An 18,224-nucleotide genomic window follows, 5' to 3' on the forward strand; every position below is an offset into this window, starting at 1 on the left:
CACACGATTTTATTTCTCTTGCGTTTACCCCTATATGTAACTATCGACACTTTGATAATTGACATTTTGAGATAACTCTTTGTTATGAAGGGCTGACCTGTGCATTTGGGATGTTTAGCAGAATCCGTGACCCCTACCTGGTGGGGGCCAGTAGATGCCACCTCCAAACACACACCAATGGTGACCATCAGAATTGTCCCAGGTGTTGCCAGGTGCCCCGTGTGGGACAGAGATCACCCCAGGTGGAGAACCTCTGGTGCAGAGGGTTTCTTTGGCTTTGTAAGGTAAAGCCAAGCCATGCCATTGGGCCTTGGGCCTGGAAAAGACTCCGTGTGTGTGTCTGAACTTGAATCTACGTCAGCTTCTTGCAGAGCTGGCCCCTCCACACACATGCGGTCACACGCACACGACCAGCCGCCCTGTTTTCTGTCATTTCCTCCTTCTCTTCTTTGCCATCTACTTGGTCACTGCCGCCCCAGGTGCCACCTGCACCCGGGGGACAGGGAAGTAGACAAGATAAGCTTTCCTCTTCCTCCTCCTGCCTTCACCACTCACACAGCAAGCGTGCAGCAGCGGCTCCAGCATTCTAGAAACTTTAAACGAAAGGTCTGTGCGGAGCCCTTCAGCCTAGGCTGTCACCGCACGCAGGACATTTGGAGGAGAGGAGCAGGGCTCACAGAGAAGGTCACAGCAGCATGGGGGGCTGGATTCCACCCACCCAGCCCATGCCAGGGGCCCCTTTGCTCCCCATATTCAGGATGGGGCCTGTCGGGCCTGACACGGCCGACCCCAGCTTTCTCCCGGCACCCCACGAACCCGGCCTTCCCCAACGATGGGCAAGTCCATGGTCGTTTCACTTTTATTTCAGTCCAATGAGTTTATTTTTAAGTCTAAAGGACCCGAGAGAGTGACCCAGGGGAGGGAAGACCAGGAGTTCCTTCTAGCACCTGTTCTGAGTTTGTTGGCAAAAGTTCTGTCTCCGTAGCATGACAGGTGATGACTCACACCTGCTCCTCTCGCCTCGTGTCCCCTCCTCCTGTGAGACAACCTGAGACACACGTGACAGCCTGAGAAAGGCTCTCCACCGTGTCCTGAGCTCCCTCATGTCTTTGTGCTGTGTATACGCCCCCCTCTGTCTTAGGGGGCCTTTCTTCCCTCCCCCCGGGAGACACCTATCATCCTCCCCAGGTGAAATGTCACGCCCTCTGTGAAGCCTTTGCCAGTCATCCTGGAAGGAGGTGGCTGTCACCTGCCGACAACCACCTCTATAGTGGTGCCTCATGCTGGTGTAGCCCTTGGCCCTGGGGATCACGTGCGGCTGTGAGTTCTCTGGGTCCAGGAATGACATTTTGTTCATTCTCGCACCCCCAGCGCCCAGCTCGCTGCCTGGCACACAGGACACGCCGCTGGGTGTTTGCGTAGGGCCGTGTTACGGCGTCGCTGGATTTCCCTCCAGCCCCCTGCCCTTGGGAACTGGACGGGCCCCTCCACCCCGGCCCCTCAGCCCCAGGAGGCTGAGAAGGAGCAGGGTTGGGGGCAGCCTCTGAGACCCCCGTCTCCCACTCCTGCCTCTGCTGATGTGTAAAATGTGAGATCAATTTTAGTGTTATAGTTGATTCAACACAACACACTCGAAATATTATTTCAAGGATACTGGAGAGACTTTACATTCTTTTTTTTTTCATAATAATTCTTTAGTGCCTAGTGTGTATCTGACACTCGCCATACGCCTCAACGCAGACCAGCCGCATCTTCAAGTTCACAACAGCCATGTGCGGCCGGCCGGTGGCTGCCGATGGGTCCGGACGCTGATTACCCAGCAGCCCCGTCTCCGGTCCAGAGCTCCTTGGAGCTTCACTTTCGTCCGTCCTCTCCTCGCACCCCCTCCAGCTGTGTCTTACTTTCAAGGACGAGAGGAAGCAATGGTGCCCTGGCCAGGTCGCTCCGATGGTTCAAGCATTGTCCCAACGTGCCAAGGTTGCAAGTTTGACCCCCAGTCAGGGCACATGTAAGAATCAACTAAGGATGCATAAATAAGTGAAACAATGAACCAGTGCTTCTCTCTCTCTCTCTTTCTCCCTCCCTCTCTCTCTCTAAAAGCAATAATTTTTTTTTAAAAGAGGAGGCAATGCTGACAACAATGCTCAGAGAGGAAACAGCGACAGAAAGCTTTCAGTGCTGGGTGGAAAGAGCGCTGATAAGCGTGGCTACGAGCTTTATCTGAGTACCCAACAAGCAGATTGCTCTCCACGTCCTGGCGCGAAAACCACAGAACGTGGTTGCTCCCCCTCTCGCACCGTCAGTCACCCCAATTCCCGGTCACGGCGCCCTCCCCTCCGAGGTCCTCCTCTGTTGCCCCCGAGGGCAGGCCCTTGAGGTGGGGATGCCGCCCGTCTCTGCCGTCTGGTGGTCAGTCAGGGTGGGATGGCCGCGCTGCGTTTCCCCCCTTCCCCTCTGGGCTCTGTCAGCTTCGCTTGACTCGGTGCCGTCTTCTCTTCGGAGTGGTGATGTCCTGTGTCGGGCGGTGGGGACACCTGCGGTTCTGGGGACAAGTCTGTGGCACCACGACGGAGAGAGGCTGTGCGTCCCCCATTATCCTGGCCACGCGGTCGGTTGGTGGGGGCTCCCAGCGCTGGCTGGCGTGGGCGGCAGAGCACAGCCCGGCCGGGCCCACACAGCTGCGCATCACCAAGCCAGACGCTGGAAAACGCAGCCGGGAGTCCCCAGGCTCTGCATAAACTTGAGGGTCAGAGGTCGGAGGCCATCTGCGCCTATAAGTAGGCGATTGCTAGTGGATGCGTGGCGATGGCTGGGATTCCGCTGGGCGTGGCCATCAGAGGGTCAGGCTGGTTTCTACCACTGTGTACGGACCGGGGCCTCCGGCCTCTGCCTCATGAGCTTCTGCATCTTCCTGCTCCCGGGGCCGTGGGTGCAGGGCCCCACCTTTCTTTGACCGAGGCCACCTGAGGATGCCCTGAGGTTAGGACACACCCTCCCTGAGAACGGGAAGGAGAGCCAAGCTCAAGGCCACAAGCACTTGAGGGCCTGTTGTCACCCAGTAAATCTAGAGACACTGGCAGCTGGATCAAGTCCCAGTACTTTTGTTTCCTTTCCGGCCAGAGACGCGCAGCGGCCAGGGTGGACCCCTGCAGGAGAGCTGAAGCCTCATCTGAGCTGTGTGTGTGTGTGGGGGGGGGGTTGACCCCTGCAGGAGAGCTGAAGCCCCATCTGAGCTGTGCGGGGCTCGTCGTGCCCTGCCTGGTGGGGCCTTCTGGTTGCCGGAGGGAAGCTGCCACTGCCCCTGCCCTGGCGGATTCTGGCCTGGGAAGCCGAGGAGGGGAGAAGAGAGCCGAGCTCCATCCGGGGCTGCAGCTACAGGGGACCCCAGGCCTTGAGGGGCGGGAATGGGAGGGAGCCGCTTGTGTGTGCGCATAGACCCAGGCGAGGGACCCAGGGAGACGTGACGTGAGTCGGAGACCAGAGGGGCTGTAGGGAGGCTTCCATGGCGGGGCCCTGGCCGCTACCTACCCAACTGCTGCTGCCCCCCCCAGCTGAGTCTGAGCCTGCCAGTGAGACCTCAGAGGGGACCACCTGGTGGCCGGGGCTCCGGGCACCTGCTCAGGAGAGGGGGCCTGACGTTCTTTCTCTGAAGTCCGGAGCCAGGGAAGGACCGCTGTTGGCTACACGCTCGCTGGGGTGGCAGCAGCCACGGGCTGAATACGAAGGCAGAGACCGTGATGCAAAGGGTAGGAAGGAACTTGCATCAGCCAAGCCAGGGGCACCCCGAGGCCCAAACCAACCGACTAAAGGGCCCAATGAGGTAGCAGTGAAAAAACAGACAGGACGATGTAGCTACTCTGCAGCCAAAGCCACTACGGGGAGGCCAGAGCTCGGGGTGACCTGCGGAATTTGGGGGGAACAATAGACTCAGAGGCTGGCAAGAGGAGCAGCACCTGAAACACCACTTTGGATCGGAGTTCTGAAAGGGGCCCCGTCCTCGTGCAATGGGGGACTGGGGATCCCCCGCCCGTGAGCAGAGGGAAGTGGTTTACAAATAACCGTGAAAACCCGTCTCTGCGGAAGAGGATGTAAGGAGGATAAAGAGCCATGGGAAAAAATACAATAACATTTTTTTAAAAGATTTTATTCATTTATTTTTAGAGAGGGAAGGGAGGGAGAAAGAGAGAGAGAGAGAAACATCAATGTGCGGTTGCTGGGGGCCATGGCCTGCAACCCAGGCACGTGCCCTGGCTGGGAATCGAACCTGGGACACTTTGGTTCGCAGCCCATGCTCCATCCACTGAGCCAGGCCAGCCAGGACCATCCAGATCTTAAAGAGCAAGTGGCTTATGTCTCAGAACCGAGGTAGAAACTGGGTAGGGAGCTAGTTCCCTTGAGCTCAGCCTCGTCTTGGGGATTAACTTCGTTCATCAGCATATTTTTCCACGCGCTTTTCGTTTTGCCGGCCCAACCAGCTGGGCGCCTTTCCGAGTCCATGCCACTAATGGCCCCGGATCCTGTGTGGTCTGCCTGCAGGTAATTTTAGGTTGACTTGTTGTCTCTGCCAGAAGCTGACGTCCCGAGGGTGCTGTCCCACTGCCCGGAACTTGGGGACCCCCTCTCTCCCACCTCCACCCCCGGAAGAGCTCACTCAGCCCCCCGTGGTGCTGGCTTCATGGACCCCACCGAGCGTGGAGGGCTGTGAGCGAGCCGGTGGGCCTTCCTTAACCCCCCAACCACTCCGTGAGGCAGCCCCCGCGGTCATGTCCATGGCACAGAGGACACTCAGGTGTGCATGGGAGCCATCCCAGGAGGGGTGTGGTGGCACCTCGTGGCTGCTTCCATCCCAGCTACGCTTTCTAAGTCGTCTCCCCAGGGGGGCCGCCACAGGGGAGCCTGCGAGCCCCCTGCTCAGCTGCGGCCTTCCTCTGCAGGGTGGAAGGAGGGCAGCTGAAATGACAGCCGGCTCTTGCCTTTCAAGCTGCATGTATAGCAGGAGACAGCCAGAGGCTCTCTCACTCACGCAACGGTCAGTGTGTGTCCAAGATGCTGCCACACCTGGCGTGTGCTTCCCTACTCACGTTTGTTGAATGAATGAATGAGTGAATGGATAGGGATCTGACCTGGTCCCAGTCTCATGTTTTCCATGGGAACAGCAACCTTGGTCCTAACTCCCCAAAAGCTCATCCTTGGGGCTTCCCACTGGACAGCTCGTCCCCTGCTGGGGACTGACGCTGACCTGCGAACCCAGGACACCTCCCGTCCTGGCCGTGCTGAGCTGGCCCCAGACGTGGTGCTGTGCTGATGACACAGCATTCATTCCTGAGCCTGGTTGGGGGTGGTGAGAGGTGGGCAGGGGCCTGGCTGTGGACGCTGGGTCCCTAAGCTCAGAAAGGGCTTGAGGAAAGGTGACCCGCAGATGGGGAGCTGGGGTGGAGAGGACGCAGGGCCACAGACGGCACCCTTCCAGCAAGGAGTGGCAGTGTGGTGCCCAGAGGGACCCTCGTTCCGGGTGGAGACTTGGCCCCCAGCCCCCAGGAGGCAGGGGTCCACAGCAAGGACAGAAGCAGACCCAGCCGGGAGAATCAAGGCCAGGCAGATAAGCGAGACACAGAGCGAGAAGCTGCACAGAACAGGCAAGGGACGTGCTGGAAACTCATTTCTTCAGCCTCGTTTATTAAGAAAAGGCCATCCAGAGCCCTGGCTGGTGTAGCTCAGTGGATTGAGCATGGGCTGCGAACCAAAGTGTCCCAGGTTCGATTCCCAGCCAGGGTACATGCCTGGGTTGCAGGCCATGACCCCCAGCAACTGCACATTGATGTTTCTCTCTCTCTCTCTTTCTCCCTCCCTTCCCTCTCTAAAAATAAATAAATAAATCTTAAAAAAAAAATGAAAAAGGCCATTCAGGACGTGTCCAGCCTCGAGAAGAAAGAACCGCATGCCCCGGGTCCCGGTAAGGGGGCCCTTCTCACCGGCCCCGTGCTGACCAGCTCCCCCCTGCCCCCGGTAAACTTCCCGTGCGGTCACGCAGCTGCTCAGAAGCAGAGGCGGGCAAGGAGGAACCCACGGGAAGCAGAAGTCACGCTTTCCTCTGAGAAAGACGTGCCCCGGCTCACTCCACACCTTGACTTCCGTCTCCTGGTGCCTGGGTGCGAGGCCCGCTGAGTCCAGCACACGAGGACCGTCCTGACCCACGGCCACTGACAGGCGTGCGGGCCTCGGTGCCGGGCTCCTGACGGAGGCACGTTTGCTAGAAAATGCTATTCCAGCTCTAATGTATTCAGTGTGTGTCCTTCCCCTTCCCCAGCCAGTGGGCATGTTAGGCAAGCTTTGCTTGGCAGTTTTCACTGGAACCCAAGGGCAGTTCCCAGAAGTGGGGGTGGGGGTGGGGGGTGCAGGACAGAGAGACCACAGATGTCTGCTCCAGTGGGTTCCCTCGGATGCCATTGTGACAGTAACTACTCAGCTATGGTCTCTCCCAGGAGATCGGAGAGCTCACTGCATACCCACGGTAAGAAACTGCGGGAAGATTGTGGCACTGCCAACGGCCCCTCCCCCACTCGAGCCAGCTGGGGACCCGCTGGGTGCTGGTTTCGCCTTCCGTGGAGCTGCTGGGGCACCCGAGGCTGGCCGGGCCCCCGGGAGGCGGGATCCGGCAGACAATTCGCCGAGGGAGCCTCCGGGGCCCCGGACTGTGGGCCGCGGTCCCCAACGGGGCGGGGCTGCCCAGGGTGCTGTTCCCGTGCCTGAGACGCTTGGATGGGTCAGCACCGTTTCCCGCAGAGATTCTCCGTTATTAAGGTTATTTTTAAGACCCCATTCAAGACAGGCCACATTATTCCCCCCCACCCAGACACTTTTCTTTTTTAAATTCTCACCTGAGGATGTTTTTATTGATTTGAGAGAGAGAGGGAGAAACACCAACGTGGGAGAGAAACATTGCCTCCTGTGTGCGTCCCGCCTGGGGATTGAACCTGCAGCCTGGGCTACGCCCTGAACAAGACGGGAGCCCACAGCCGGTTGGTGCACAAGACGACGCGCCAGCCAAGTGAATCACACCGCCGGGCTCCCTCGCACAGTTTTAATGAACCTTGTTTTATAAAAAGATTTTATTTTTAGAGAGAGGGGAGGGGAGGGAGAAAGAAAGGGAGAGAAACATCAAGGTGTGGTTGCCTCTCACACTCCCCCAGCTGGGGACCTGGCCCGCAACCCAGGCATGTGCCCTGACCGGGAATTGAACCTGCGACCCTTCCTTTTGCAGGATGATGTCCAACCCACTGAGCCACACCAGCCGGGGCTTGATTAGGCTTATTTAAGCAGTACTAAAGGAGACTGCATCGTTTCCTCAGGCTGTACGACCGCCCTCCTGGCCTTGAGGTAGGTGCCCCAGCCCTGAGGTGTGGGGGTGCAGGGGTGCAGGGGGCCAGGATGCAGGAGGAGGAGGAGGAGGCGGGGGAGGCAGAAGGCCAGCCCCGCCATTGGGCCCCGCGAGGCTCCCGGTCCCTCCTCAGCGCTGGGTGCTCAGAGCAGTGCACTCGCTGGGCAGAGAGACGTCCATCCACTCAGGCCCCAGAGCCAGGAGCTCACAGAATTACCCCGTTCACGTGTGTATCAGTCAGTGTTCTCGTGGACAAGAGCCGCTGAAACCCAACCGGATTAGCAAAACATAATCAGAATACATTTTAAAACTTAATGCATGGATCAGAAGCTCAGGCGTATCGGGTGCGGAGGGGGTCTCAGGGATGACAGGAACCGGGGACCGGCCAGGGCTCTGTCTCTGTCCCCTGCCCCTCCCATTCCTGCGGCTTCTGCTTCTCCCCGTGCTTCGGTCCCCAGCCCCGGGGTCGGGCTCCTCCGGCAGGCTGTGAGGACGCAGCTGTCCGAGCTGGGGCTCCACCGCAGCAGCTCGGGACCTGACGACCCCCGGAGGGTGTGGGCAGGCTGTTTTCTACCCGGAGCAGTGGCGCAAGGTCCCGACGGCCCTGCTGGCGGCAGCGATGGTAGGGAGGGGCTGAGCTGTGCCCCTGAGCTGTGCAGAGCGGGGAGGGAGTCGGCCAGCCCCCAGGGGACCCAGAGGTGTCCAGAGGGTCCCTTCCCCAGTCCGTGTCTCTCCTGCGAATGGTGTCCAGGCTCGAAAGGGCCTTCTCACCCGTCTGTCTAAGGGGCCGTGTCTGTGGTCAGGTCTCAGGACAAGTTCGAATAGATGGGCTCCTCCGTCTGCTCCTTGGAGACGCTCTGAGGCTCCTTCAGCCAGAGGACGGCACCGACCACGAGCAGTAAGATGGGCACCTTCACGAACACCAGGAGCATGTAGTAGTGCCTGTCGGAGCGGACGGGGCGGGTAGAGCGGTCAGGGCCCTGGACCCCTCCAGACCCTGTCACTCCCAGCGCCCTGGCACCGGAGCACGAGCCATCCCAGCCACGCCTGTGACCCGGCCGGCAGCCCCACCCTGCAGCCCCCACCCCGTGTGAGCTTCCTTGAGGGCTCCTCAGAGGTCACTCAGCTCCTTGGTTTTGCTTAGGACGGGGCCCAGCTTCCTTCCGGGGCCCCCTGTGCCCTACGGGCGGGAGCAGTGCAGCCGTCACCCAGGACAGGATGCTGGCCGTGTCCTTGCTGCTCGAATAAGTCACTCTCCCCCTCCGTGGCGCCCGACGCCTTGCATTGTGGGGGTTTGTGTCCTATCGCCCCTCCCACGGAGCGGGAGATGATGCTACGGAGGAGTGGCCAGCGGGGGCAGGGCGGGTGAGGAGTGACACGGGCCAGGGCTCTGGGCCTGCACGCTGCCTGTGACAGGCGACTACCCCGGGTCCCCGGGCGCGGCTGCCCGTAGGAGAGGCCCCAGGTAAGGACAGGAGAAAGGACCGAAGCCACTCACCGGATGTGGGAGCGAAAGGACACCTCTGCGTAGCTGCTGGCAATGGACCTGGACACCACGTTCCCTGGGGGGACAGAGGCACAGGCAACGTTGGCCACAGGTTATTGGCACAAACCAGGGGCTGGTGTGTGACACACGCCACCACCCCTGCCCTGCCAGCCCCCCCTCTACCACGACCCCCCCCCCCTCCCTGGCCCTGGGCTAGGAAGCTCGGTTCCCTTGGAGACATCCCTTGGGCTTCTCCTCTTTCTGCCGGGTCATCCGAACCTCAAACACAATGACTGTTCCCATTGTTTTCAGGTGTGGCAAGAAGAAGTAAAAATCAAATGGGAGTAGGCACTTGAGTTTCTCCTGAGGAGAGAGATCAATCTTTCCATAACCTCTCCTCTTCCTCCTCCGAGTGGGACTGTTGGTTTGGTGGGGAAACCCCTGGTCTTTTTATTTATTTATTTATTTATTTATTTATTTATTTTTTAGAGAGGGAAGGGAGAAGGAGAGAGAGAGAGAGAGAGAGAAACATCAATGTGCAGTTGCTGGGGGCCATGGCCTGCAACCTAGGCATGTGCCCTGACTGGGAATCAAACCTGCGATGCCTGGTTTGCAGCCCGTGCTCAATCCACTGAGCTACGCCAGCCAGGGTGAAACCCCTGGTCTTTTGTTCAGGTAGCATTCAGGGACAGACAGTTCCAGAAAGGGGCCTGTCTTTGTTGGGGTGGTGAGAGGAGGAGCCCCTGAAGGCTGGTGAAGATCGGGGCACACTGTGGTTCGGTAGTGCACAGCGACCCCGAGGAATGGAACATCTTTATGGGAAACGGGGAGACCGTTTATGGCCAGGAGCCTGGTCGTGGGGTCCTGAGGCCAGCCCGGCACCGAGCGTCCGGGACGCCCCTTGCCTCCGAGTCCTCGGTCCGGCATTCTGCTCTGCCAGGCACCCCCCTCTGCTCTTGCTGGGAGCTCCACAAGGCTGAACTCCAGGTGACCGAGGTCCCCATGGCTCCTCCGGAGGCCACTGATCACCTACAGCCTGGTGCCTCCCAGCTCCCACCCCAAGACCCCCTGTTCGCCTTTCTCCCTAAAGCTCCACTTGGGACACACTTTGGGCCGATCTAGGTCCCTGCCCACCTGTTTTCATCAATCCCTTTTGTGTCCCCGCAGAGCGTGACTTCCCCTACTGGGTAGCCCTACTGGGGACGTTTTGCTTGGCTGGTCCTCTCCGAACTCCACTCCACCCTCGGCAGCCCCTGTCTCTCTGGGGCTGCAACCCTGACAGCAGCGCACAGGCTGCTGGGCCACAGTTTCCCCCCTTGCCGGCTCCCTCCTCCCCCCTCATCTGCCTGCCGGTCTCTCCCTTGAGCTCCCTCTCTCTGGTTCTCCCCTTCCAGCCCGGGGAGCAGGGTAGAAGGGCCCTCCCTCTTCTCATCCCGAGCAGGAGGGCCACAGAGGGGAGATGAGGAAGTCCTTACCTGGGACGACCATCACCCGAATAGATGTTCCAGGGTCACTTCCGGATCTGTTAATCCCGCACCAGTAGGTGTCATTGTCTTCTTGCCTGAGGTGCTGCATGGTCACCAGGATCGAGTGGTTTTTCTGGTCGTCCCTGATGGACACCCTGCCTTTCGTCACCTCCTGCTCTGATCCTTTGGTCTCCACGAGGACCTGGCAAAAAGGCCACTGTGCTCCACGACACCAGTACTTCTTGTAGGTCATCCACTTTGGCCGGTAGTGACACCACACGGTCAGCGAGCCCTGCTCCCTGCCGGTCACGGCGCCTGGGCCTCGGATGGAAAAGCAGCCTGGAAAACACAACCCCCAGATACAGACCCTGCCCCCGCTGAGCCAGGCCGAGCCCGCGAGAGCCTTGGGCTCTGGTGGCTCCAGTCTAATGCCCACTGGGCCGGGGTCCCTGGCCACTCTGCACTTCCCATAGTGGTTGACTGCGGGCGGTCAGCGTGATGTCACTGGACACAGTGTTGTCCTTGTTACCCAGCGTGAGCTGCTCCAGCACACCCCGGGGCAGGGCGGGGCAGGGTGGGGGCAGGGGCGGGAACCCAGAGCTCTCGCTCCAGCCTCCTCTCATCTCATTCTAGTCTGATCCCAAGGAGTGACCCTCTGGGTCCGTGGTTTCGGTTTTTGCCCTTGTGCGGGTAATTCCCAAATCTGTTATTTGTAGCCCCAATTCCCCCCTTAGCTCCAGCCTGCCATCTTCTAGTGCGCTCTGGATCCCTCCCTCGAGGAGAGGGCCCACGTGGACAGACGAGCAGCGGCCTGACGGAAGGGGAGATGGGTTAGGCGGGCGCGTAAGCCGCACCGGCGGGCGTTCTGCGGTCCTGTCGGCTGGTCGGCTCCAGTTAGACTGTGTTCAGGTGCACGCTCCATCCTCGGCAATGGCCACGGATGCCTTGGCCCCATGGAAACAGATACGCTTGGAGAAGCACGGCAGGAGACGCCTCTCTGGGCCCGCTCATAGCCCCCGAGTCTCGGGGCTGGGAGCTGGGGGCCAGGGGGTGGGGTGTCTCTGTGTGGCCCCAGGAAGGTGCCGCCTCCTCACACCTGGGACCTTCAGCCTGAAGCTCTTTCAGTGACTTGGAGGTTTGCCTTGTGTGGTCGGCAGAATAATCCTCCCCTAATCTCCCAAATCTATGGCTGTGTCATTGTATATGGCAAACGGGCCTTTGCAAGTGGGATTAAATTAAGGAACATCATCCTGGATTATCCAGGTGGGCCCAGCGCCATCACCAGCGTCCTTACGAGTTCAGGTCAGAGTCAGAGAGGGCTGTGAAGATGGGGCCAGGGGCCTTGAACCAGGGTGTAGGCAGCCCCCAGAGGCTGGGGAAGGTGAGGAAACATCCTTCTTCAGAGCCTCTAGAAGGAATGGAACCTGCCTACACCGTGATTCGATGGGCTTCTGAACTTCAGAATCGTTCAGATAGCAAATTTGTAACCAAGAGCAAGGAAGTATTCAATCAGCAGAGCTGACCGGCTGATTGAACCAACGACCAACACTCCTGCCTGGGAAACCTGGTGTCTTCCTTGAGCCCCCGCCCCCGCCCCCCCACGACTGCCTGGCGCCTGGTGTAGTTGCGTCTGCGCCACAAATGCTTCTCAGAGTGACCTTCTCCTTCCCTTCTCTGCGGTCACAGCCCACGAGGACAGCGCGGCAGAGCAGAAAGAGAAGGACCTTTGGACACAGAGAGGCACAGCGACCACGGAGGAGCTGGGGAACCCTGGGTGAGGCTGGCCTCTTCGCGTGTAAAACAGTGGTGCTGTGCTCCACCTCGCACGCCCCTCCGGCCCGGGCGTGTGTCGAACCCCAGACGCCCCGGGGGTCGCTCCATCAGGGAGAGGCCGTCCACAGGGGCAGGTGCTTTCATCTGGTGCGTGGATCCAGGCCGTGGCACCTGGAGAGGTTCTCGGCCTCCTGCGGCTCCCTCCCCCGATCTCCCCTGCGTAGGGCTGCCGGAGCCGTGTCCTGGAATTGTCCCTACCTAGTCCGCACCTGCAATTGCCGTGAGCACCTCAAAGTCCTTCAGGAAGCAGCCCACCTGTCCACCAGTGGACAAATGGGCAAAAAGGATGAGCTACCTATATACGGTGGAATAGAACTCAGCCATAAAAAAACAACAACAACAAGGAAATGTCGCCGTTTGGGACGCCATCCGTGGACCTGGAGGGCGTGGCACTGAGTGACGTGAGGCGGACAAAGACAAGTACCGTCTGGTCTCCCTCAGCTGTGGGGCCTACACAACAGCGTAAACAAGCGAACAAGGCAGAAGCCGGCTCCGGGGCAGAGCGAGCAAACAGATGTTGCCAGATAAGAAGGGAGGGGGAGGGGGAAAGGGGAAGGTCCCAAGAAGCACACGTCGGCCGTCACCAAACCGTGGTGGCGGCTGCAAACCGCAGCACAGAGAACCAGTCCGAGACACGGCAATGGCCGTGTGCGCGTCAGGCGGGGGCTGGGTTTACGGGGCCGGGAGGTCCCTGCATCAGGCATATAAATGTCTAGTCGCTGTGCTGCACACCCGAGACTAATGTAATACTGTGTGGCAACTGTACGTGAAAAGTAAAATTGTTTTTAAGCAATGAATTTTTAAAAAATAAATATATATACTTTTTAGAGCCCTGGCTGGTGTAGCTCAGTGGATTGAGCGCGGGCTGCGAACCAAAGTGTTGCAGGTTCGATTCCCAGCCAGGGTACATGCCTGGGTTGCAGGCCATAACCCCCAGCAACCACACATTGATGTTTCTCTCTCTCTCTCTATCTCCCTCCCTTCCCTCTCTAAAAATAAAAATAATAAAATCTTTTAAAAAATAAATATATATACTTTTTAAACTTCTAAATCTTCCAGGGCCTCTCCTGCAGCCATTCCCCCTCCCCGCTGTTTGGCACACGGCTTTCTGCAGTCTGGACTCACGGTCTCCCTCCCACGCCGCTCCTGGCCCCTTCCTGCCTCCCACTCTGCCCCGTGACCCCCACCCACTCTCCACTTCCCCTGACCCTGAGGCGGCTGTGTCATCGCTCACGTCCTTCTTCCCCGGAAACCTCTTCTCTGACCCCTGCCGCCTACCGTCTCCCTTGACGACCCCACAAGGCCCAGCCTGCTGTGCAGAGTCTCACTCCCCTGCCCAACAGATCTGCTGGCCCCACGGCCCTTCATGGTGACCCGAGCGCCGTGTGGGGCGTTATCACCCTCAGCGGCCTCTCTCTGTCTCCTCTGCTGGGTGGCTCTGTCCTGAAGAGCAGGGACCTCAAGTGCGTTTTGGCCTCTCTTCCAGCCCACACCCCCAGCACTGTGTCTGGTACAGTGCCTGCATCCTGGCAGGTGCGATTGTTCTTGGCAAGAAACTGGACAGCATCGTTCTGATTCCAGGATGCACTCCGGTTTCCACACCCGGGGACCATGGGCAGAAGGAAGCCCCCTGCAGGGCTGAAGTAACCGTAAAGTCTGGAAACCCGCAAATGCCGTGAACTGAGAGGATTGGCTAAATTATTTCCGTCGGTTCGTGATGTGATTAAAAAGAAAAAGAGAAATCACAGAATATAAAGGGAAAGATGTCCCAGGTAAATTATCACTAGGTCAAAAATTTGCTTAACACACTGTGTGTATGATTCCATTTCTGTGGGGGTTTTTTTTCCATAGCCCATGAGTAAGAAAAAAAAATCTGAAAATATGTGTTCTACACTTGAAGCCGTGGTTAGTATGTTTCTATTATGTTAAAATGCTTACCATATTATTAACTGATACAACCATAAAGATAATTTTGAAAACAAAACAAAGCAAAACAGGAGTCAAATAGGAGATAGCAACGGACGTGAATTAAGCCCAAATGCAAGCGTCAGCGGATGGGATCGTTTTCTTTCTTCAAAGAGACATAGCGCAGCTGCAGCCGACAGCAGGGGTCTGATCACGCGCGGCAGGAAAGAGATGTTGCTACTTCGGAACAGCAGGTCCCTCCCTCCCAGCTTTGCTAACTTAATCCGCCAGTAAATCGCTCCCCGCGGGAGAGGGCTCAGGTTTAAAAAAAGAAATACGTGGGAGGTCTTTACAAGCGCAGACTAGGGTGGGTGGAGCGGTTAATTAGGTCCACGGGAACGGGCGAGTGCGTTGGGAGGAAGAGAGGTGGAAATGACGGGAGAGCCGTCAGCCAGGAGCTGGGGAGCTCCGGGGGAGCAGGGCTGATGGGGTTTCAAAAGCCTCAGGCTGTTTGAACCTCAGGCTTTTGTTTCCATGGATCTGAGATGTAAACTTCCTCTTCTGCCCGCCCGTTCAGAAAGAGTTGCCACGTGGGCGAAATCCTTGTAAATAGTCTCGTCCCCAAACAGAGAAATGCCTGCGCTCTGACGGCAGCTGACAAACGCACAGAGCAGGAGGCGCAGGGGGGAGAGCCCGGAGGAGACGCGCGGGGGCGGGGGCGGGGGCTGCGCCGCAGCGGGCTCGGGGCCTGTCTTATCTGCACGCATGGCGCAAGGCGTCTTGCAGCCGCGCCAGCCCGAGCTCGGCAGTCTCTTCTGGGGTACGGTCTGTGCCCCTGGAATCTCGCCTCACTTTCCTCATGGGGAGAAAGGGAGGCTGTCTGTCCACCTGCAGACACTTAGGAGCACCTACTCTATGCCAGTCCCCTACCTCCCCCCGCCCCGGGGTTGTTGGGGGCTCACCTAAGGGAGCAGAAAAGCGAGCGCCCTACCGGAAGTTGGGTCATTCTGACTTCACCCCATCCCCTTTCTCTGCTTCATTTCACAAGCCACCCCGCGCCGGCTGACGGCAGCCCACAGGTGAAAACTCGGCAGGTGGCTTTTCTGTCAGCCTTCACTAGCTTCACCACCTTTCCAAGTTAACGCAGAGTTGGGGGGTATAGAAGGGCACCCCGTCTTGTCTCCATAGCAGTTTCCCCCCTCCCCAAGCCCCAGACCCACCACTGGGGGGTCTCAGCCTTCGTCTGGGGGAGAAGTGTTTGCTTGGCAGTGTACTTGGGAGGGAGACTATGTGTGCGCATGCGCATGACTGCGCAGGTGCGAGCGAGCGCCCGCGTCACCTGGCGTGCCTGCGAGTGCGCGCTCCGCCCTCCGAGCACACCTCCGCCGGTGCCCTGTTGCGTCCTCCCACCGGTGGTGTTAATCCGTATGCCTCACCCACTGAGCTGTTGGGGGGGGGGGGTCCTCTTTCTAACGACCAGTCCGGTTTCTCTTCCCTTCACGTCCTCGGAGCCTGACTCACGCCTGGCGCCAGGTAGGACCCCACCCCCGATCCCCATGCGCTTTTGCTGAGCGAATGAACAAAGCCACCTCTCATTTTCCCAGATGCAACACCTCCCCTTGTACCTGGGACAGATGCTCTCTGCCCCTGTCCCAACCCTGTGGTTCTGAGTTCCCGAGGTCCCCCGCCGCACTCACCTGGGAGGCTGAGAAGGAATAGAACCGGGGACAGCAGCCACATGGTCCTCTTCCCGGCTCCTGGCCCCTGTCACCGAAGACCAGAGAGCACCGTGGGATCCCAGCAGGACACTCGGAGCTCTGCCTGAGCCCGGGCGGGCCTGCACCTTCTGCTTGTCTAGATGACCTCTGAGCTTCTCACTCGTTCACTTCCCTTTATAGAGTGTTTCCTGCTTTTAGTTATTCCGCAAAAGGGGTGTCATTTCGTAGCATGTCTGTGTCAGAGGACCCTAGAGTCCCCACTAGGCAGGAAAGAGGAAGTGAGGGCGCTGTGCTGGGCGAGAAGGGCCGGAGGGAGAGATGTCTACAGAGGAGTTGGGAGAGGACAGCTGGCCTAGGAGGCCTTGCATTCAAGGGGACGGCAGCCTGCTCGCCAAGTCCAGAAACAGCTCGCCACTGCAACAGTGGAAACCGTCCCCTGGTCCTCAAGTCAGGTGCACACGCTTGGCATACCTGGGGGTGCGTTTGTTCGGATGTTACAACCAAGTGTATATGCGCAGCTGTGGGATCAGCCAGACCTGGGTTCTAACCCCAGACGCACCACCTACAAGCTGTGTGACTGAGGGCAATTCCGCTACACTTTCCGGGCCTCGGTTTTGCATCTGCAAGCTGGGCTCATAAAAGTTGTTATGATGGGAACCTGCCTCCTTATACCCGTAGGGAGAAATAGGGCCGTACGTTAAAATGATCACTTGAAATCCAATGTAGCCGTAGGACACAGCACCTGGCATTTTTTTTTCCCCTTCTATGACGATGTGAGCCAACCCAGTGAGATTGTCCCCAGATTCAGCCCAGATCTGCAAACAGTGCTGACACATCTGTGGCCATGCCCTGCACGAAGGGGCAGAAGAGGCAGCAAGGAGGGGGGAGCCTGCGGCAGGGAGGGGGGGGCAAAGAGGCTCTTGGAGGTGCTGGTATCAGGCAGATGTGGCTTCACCCAAACCAGTCAAGTGGCCCAGCAGCCACAGCACCCCTGGTGGAAGCCACAAAGCCACCAGCAGCATCAGCCTCGTGCACTGAGACCCGTCCCCTGGCCTTGCCCAGAAACATGCGAGCCAGCCAGCAGTTCTGTAGAGAAGGGGCATTCTGGACTAGCTGGAAAGGAGTTGCCATGAGAATTTGAGGAGAAAATGTGCCCCGTGGCAGGGTTAGCACTCCAGACCGCGTCAGTGCTCCGGGCCAAACTTCCCTCACAGGATGAAGAGCAGATAAGGTCAGCCCAGGGCGGGTGGCTGAGGGGAGCTCAGTGAGCTGGGTTTCCTCACTAGCAACAAGACAAGTTTTGTCCTTGATCTGATATAAGTTACTTAGGAGCCTGACTCATAACCCAGTCGTTAAACTCGAGAACAGTTTGGGGAGGCAGGTGAGGGCATTTGTCCTGGGTACCCAGAGCCAGCTGTGGGGGGCGGGGCTCTCCCGGGAAGTGCTGGGGTCAAGGTAGCTCAGGACCCACTCAGAAGGGCTGGGAGAGGTCAAAGGGCTGAGTCAGGGCCCAGGGACCTAGCAAAGGCGTCTGGGATGTGAGTCTCGTCTGCGCTTTGTCAGACAGGGCCAGGACAGATTGTTGCTCCAGTTTCAATTCTCCGGGAATGTGTAGCAAATTCGTTTTAGTGCGAAAATGTGTATAGTTCACCATATTCATAGGACGAAGGAGAAGAATCACTCAATCATGTAAAGAGCCAAATGAAAAGTGTCGTACAGAACCCATCACCTTTCAGGATGAACTAAGAGGAGAAGGGGCCCTGCAGGCAAACGTTCTGCCATCGTGAAACCAGTGGTGAGTGGTGAGAAGCCCTCCCTTCAGACGCAGGAGGAGGGCCAGGTGCTCTCTGTCACCGCTCTGATTGGACGCTGTGGTTAGCCTGCGCAACCCAACCAGAAAAGGGAACAAAGGACAGGAGCAGAGGGGAGGGAGAAGCAAAGTTTTAACTAGTTGCACATGAATTGATTGTATAAAGTGGAAAAGATTTAGATTTTAGTACGCTTGCCCTGCATGGATAAGACTGTATGTATGAGGGTAAAGAACTCTAATATAAGGTTAAAGTATTAAGATAACTACAGTTACAATAATTTGTTAATGAATACACAACATAAACAGATCGAAATCGGGGTATATCAAAGGTAGGCTTTTGTATGTGGCTGAATTGTCATCAACTTAAAATAGACTGTTGTATCTATGAGATGGTTTACGTGAGCCGCATAGTAGCCATGAAGCAACACCTACGGTAGATACAGAAAAGATAAAAAGGGAATCAAGCCCTACTGCTATGGAAAATCATTCATTCACACCGGAAGACAGCACGAGAGGAGAATGAAACCAGGGACCTACACAACAGCTGGAAAGCAACTAGTAAGACGGCAATGTAAAGTTATTACTTATCAATAACTACTTTAAATTCAAATGGAATAAATAGTCCAAT

General features: G+C 57.8%; 1 protein-coding gene across 1 annotated transcript; it reads right to left on the reverse strand.

Annotated features, from left to right (window-relative positions):
* Positions 1–7,381: 7,381 nt before the first annotated feature.
* Positions 7,382–16,069, reverse strand: CD300LB (CD300 molecule like family member b). Its single transcript, XM_028521468.2, has 4 exons — positions 15,766–16,069; positions 10,340–10,669; positions 8,877–8,940; positions 7,382–8,320 (listed from the first exon to the last, which is right to left on the reverse strand). The coding sequence occupies exons 1-4, from the start codon at positions 15,806–15,808 to the stop codon at positions 8,185–8,187; spliced, it is 573 nt and encodes a 190-aa protein (XP_028377269.1). The 5' UTR covers positions 15,809–16,069; the 3' UTR covers positions 7,382–8,184.
* Between the last annotated feature and the right edge of the window lie 2,155 nt (positions 16,070–18,224).

The sequence above is a fragment of the Phyllostomus discolor genome, chromosome 8 (genome assembly GCF_004126475.2).
Source record: "Phyllostomus discolor isolate MPI-MPIP mPhyDis1 chromosome 8, mPhyDis1.pri.v3, whole genome shotgun sequence".
NCBI classification, from domain to species: Eukaryota; Metazoa; Chordata; class Mammalia; order Chiroptera; family Phyllostomidae; genus Phyllostomus; species Phyllostomus discolor.

Bases quoted from the DNA above. Each gene is read 5' to 3' on its own strand.
- CD300LB (XM_028521468.2), bottom strand. From the start codon at position 15,808: ATGTGGCTGCTGTCCCCGGTTCTATTCCTTCTCAGCCTCCCAG. The intron at 10,670-15,765 runs GTGAGTGCGGCG...TGTGTTTTCCAG, and splicing joins ATTCCTTCTCAGCCTCCCAG to GCTGCTTTTCCATCCGAGGC. The intron at 8,941-10,339 runs GTAAGGACTTCC...CTGTCCCCCCAG, and splicing joins TCGGGTGATGGTCGTCCCAG to GGAACGTGGTGTCCAGGTCC.